This window comes from Propithecus coquereli, unplaced genomic scaffold (assembly GCF_000956105.1).
Source record: "Propithecus coquereli isolate 6110/MARCELLA unplaced genomic scaffold, Pcoq_1.0 Scaffold526, whole genome shotgun sequence".
Taxonomy (NCBI): Eukaryota; Metazoa; Chordata; class Mammalia; order Primates; family Indriidae; genus Propithecus; species Propithecus coquereli.
The window spans coordinates 840,595-844,811 of NW_012151130.1; the positions used below are offsets into that span (position 1 = coordinate 840,595).

Below are 4,217 nucleotides of genomic sequence, written 5' to 3' on the forward strand. Positions count from 1 at the left end.
ATAGTACAGTTTCCTAGTCCACTGACTCTACTCCTACTTCTCACCTTCTCTAACCTCAACTCGCCAGCACCCCCCTCAGCTTTACTGAGAAAACCAAAGCCCCCAGAAGAGAATTTCCACCATCACCACCATATCTATCTGCTCCCAGCACACATTCTGTCCTCCTTCCACCTGTTGACCAGATAAACTCTCCATGCTCCTTTCTAAAGTCAACTCTACCACTTGGGCAGATCCCCTCTACCACCTACGCAAGAACAGCACTCCAGCAAGCCTCCTCTATTTCTCCTTACCCATTAATGTTTTGCTTTTGATTGGTTCATTCCTACAAAGAAATATGCTGTTATTTCTCATATCTAAAAAAATCCTTCTCTTGACTTCACCTCTCCCACTAACTACCATTCCTTTTACTTTTCATTCTTTCCCCCTTTTTTATTTTTGTACCTCTTTGTGGCAAAATTCCTCAAGAGTTGTCTATTTTAATGTATTTCAATTCCTTCCTCTAATTCTCTCTTAAGCCCTCCTTAATCAGTCTTTCACCCACCAGTCCAAGGAAGCTGCTGTCACTGAGGTCACCACTGACCTGCACTGTACCCAGCTGGATGCAGAGTCTGCATTCACATGTACCCATTTGCATACATTGCCACATCTCTTTTCCCAGCCACTGACACTACTGAACATTCCCTCCCTTTGATATACTTTCTTCCTGAGGCTAGCAGGACACCTTACTCTCTTATTTTTCCTTTACTTCAGGGATTGCTCCTCAGGCTCCTGCTGGTTCCTCCTTTTCTCCCAACCTGTTAACACTGTAGTACCACAAGACTAAGCCCTTGGTCCTCTCCTCTTCTCTACTGACACTCATTCCCTTGGTGATTTTACCCAGGCTCAAGACATTATACAGCACCTCTATCCCACAGACTCTCAATCTCCCTCTCCCAAACTCCGTGCTGGCACACACAACTGCTTATTCAACATCTCCAGCTGGATATCTGAATGGCATCTCAAACTCAATTATGTGCAAAACTGAACTCCCAACCTCCCCAACAAAATTTGCTCCCCAGCTATAGCCTTCTGACCTAAGCTGAAGGAAATTTCATTATTCCAATTGTTCAGACACACAAAAAAAACGTTAAGGTAAGTAATCATGACCGCTCTCTCTCATTCCCTGCATTCAATACATTAGGAAACTTTATTACTTCTACCTTCAACTTATAAACCAGAACCTAGCTACTTCTCACTATCTCTACTGCTTCCACTTTGGTCTGAGCCACTCTGGCCTGGATAATTCCAATAGTCTCCAAACCAGTCTCCTTGCATCTATTCTTATCCTTTTATAGTCTATTCTCAACACAAAAGTCAAACAATTCCTGTTAAATTAGATCGTGTCATTTCTCTGCTCAAAGCTCTGCAACACCTCCCCTCCTCACACAGAACAAAAACCAAAGTCCTTACAATGATCTAAAAGGCCCCAAAGACCCTCTTATCTCTCCTCTTCATGCACTCTACTCCAGCCACAGGGCCTCCTACCCGTTACTAAAACACAGCAGGCATGCTTCTGCCCCAGGGTCTTTGCACTGATTGTTCCCTTCTCCTGTAATGCTCTTCCTCCAGATTTCCACATGGCTCGTCCCCTTACCTCCTTCTTCTCACCTTCTCAGTGAGGCCTACCTTGACCAACCCCATCTCTAACTCACGTAATTCCAATCTCCCTTGGCCTGTTCTCCTTTTTCCATGCAGTTACTACCTTTCAGCAATCTATAGTGTTTATTATTTATAATATCTATTGTTTATTTTCTATCCCCCTCCTAGAAAAAGCACCATGAAGAAGTGATCTTTCTCTTCCGTTTTCATCTATATACCAAGTACCTAGAACAGAGGATAACACGTAGTATATACTCAATAATATTTGTTGAATTAATGAATAATCAAAAATGTTATAGAATAGCATAATTTTCAAAGTTCAAAAACATAGTTGCTTGTCATCAAAGATATTCAGCAATCACCAGCCAACTCATTCACATCTCTTCAGCTCAGAATTAGCTGATTTGTATAGTGCCCACTCAGTGAAAAAGGCCATTTTATGGAGTTCAGCGCTGGCTTATCAACAGTGTATACTTACCAGTTGCAAGAATGAGGCAATTCTGTAAAGAAGACTCTCAATTTTGATGCGTTCTATCTCCAATGGACAAGGCCCCGCAAAGTCTGCTATGGAGTACTGGCCTAGAGAAAGAAGGGCCTCTGTACAGTGCTTGAGGGCCATTTCATAGTCCTGCCTCTTAAGTGATTCACATGCTTGTTCACATGACTTTTCAGCTCTTCTGTCTTCCATGACTCAGGGACAAAAATCCTAAAGGCAGGGAGAAAGAATAAGAGAAGGTTTTAAAAACTTATTAATTATAAATTCTAGCCCCATTCCCAACTCAGCTGGCTTAATTATCTATCTGAATAGTTACCCTCAGCTAGCCTTTTGATCGAGGTCACAGCTAAGCAGCAGCTATCGATGCTACAAAATCTATACTTCTCTTTGATATTTTATGAAGTCTTTACTAAGATCCAAGCAAAATGTCAACCATAAGCCAAGATCATGCCAACAATACATCACATATGTAAATGAGGCAAATTTGTAAATGAAACATGACTGTGAATATTACAAAGTATACAACAAACCATAAAAGATTCCCTTTCTTTAGCCAAAGGTGCAGAAATGTTTCCTACCCAAACTTCCAAATTTCAGTTTCCCAATTTCAGTCTCACAATTCAATGACTGTGACTGCAGAAAATCAAAATGTATACCGTGCAGGGTTTTTTCCCACCAATTAAAAAAATGGCTAAAACTGCTTGAACTGCCTATTAATTCAATTCAGCAAACATTTCCTGAGGGCCAGGCTCTGTGCTAGCAGCAATGAATGCAAAGATGGGGCATGTCATCACTGCTTTCAAGAAACTCAGATTCTAGCACGAGACGCAAAGTGCAAGTGAACAATTACAAAAAAAGACTTATTCCATCCGCCTAAAGGCATGAGCTGATCTTAAAAGGTGAATAGGAGTTCACCACACACATGACAGGGAGAGCAAATTCGAGCTTTTTGGAGAGATGAGTTCAAGCAAAATCACCAAGGGAAGAAAATACACAGCTTAAACTCAAGGTATGTGAGAGGAGTAGGAGGAGCTATGAATGACCTCAAATGCCACAGCAAGAGGCCAGGGCTTTATTCCAGACAATGGAACAGATGGAAAGTTTTTAAATAAAGAAGGAATTTATCAAATATAAGTCCTATGAAGAACTGGTTGGAAGGAGAAGAAACTGCAGGCTTGCCACAGAGGAAGAAATGGCAGGCATTGCCATTAATGACACCCCTAAAATCGTCCAAATAAGATGTAGTGAGAGTTTACCCATAGCTTCTCCCTAGCTATACCATTCATATAGCAAGAGCAGAAAACCTGGACAGAAAAGACCTAAAATCCTTTGATCTGACATTCACAATATTGCTTCAAAAGGTCATTCTTGCTGACCCCTCATCACCATGTCTGTCAAACATGTAGACTGCTTTTCTTGCCTACATCCACCTTATTCACTCTCCCGCTCTTCCCTACCTTCCACCTTACTGACTGGCCTCGAGGTACTTATTTGTCCCTTCCACCTCTCCGCAGCCCACATATATGCTCTGTGCCAGCCTCCCAAGCTTTGATAATGACACACTGGCTCTGCCCTCTCCTAGCTGTTCTGTAGCCATCTGCTACCTATACACTGCCATGCAAGATGAAGGGAGAAAGGCATTGATGGGCAGCCAACAGACAGTAGCAGTGAGGCAAGATGACAGACATCAGAAAAGGTCTAAGCCCCTTCAGCCTTTGAGATCCTTAGTCTATTAAAAATTGTAGAAATAGTTAAGGCATGAGATGAGGAAGAGTTCAAAAAGTACTTCAATAGTATTTATTAGCATTTGTTCAATATGAGTGATATATATTAATACATGGGGTACAAAATAATATTCTCTACTTTTCTTAGTTTGGAATTTTTAATTAAAAAAACACAAAACATGGCTTAAAATTCTAGTATATTTTAAAGGTTTACATTTAACAAATTAACACTTTTTTTTTTAGAGACAGAGTCTTGCTCTGTTGCCCAGGCTAGAGTGCTGTGGCGTCAGCCTAGCTCACAGCAACCTCAAACTCCTGGGCTCAAGCAATCCTCCTGCCTCAGCCTCCCAAGTAGCTGG

At 41.4% G+C, this 4,217-nt stretch overlaps 1 protein-coding gene across 1 annotated transcript in view; it reads right to left on the reverse strand.

Annotated features, from left to right (window-relative positions):
* HELZ (helicase with zinc finger) overlaps nt 1-4,217 on the reverse strand; it is a 185,126-nt gene that overhangs the window by 162,836 nt on the left and 18,073 nt on the right. Inside the window, exon 3 of the mRNA XM_012656897.1 lies at nt 2,117-2,344. Within this exon, the coding sequence (XP_012512351.1) occupies nt 2,117-2,326 (210 nt within the window). The 5' untranslated portion in view covers nt 2,327-2,344. The remainder of the gene's footprint in view (nt 1-2,116; nt 2,345-4,217) is intronic.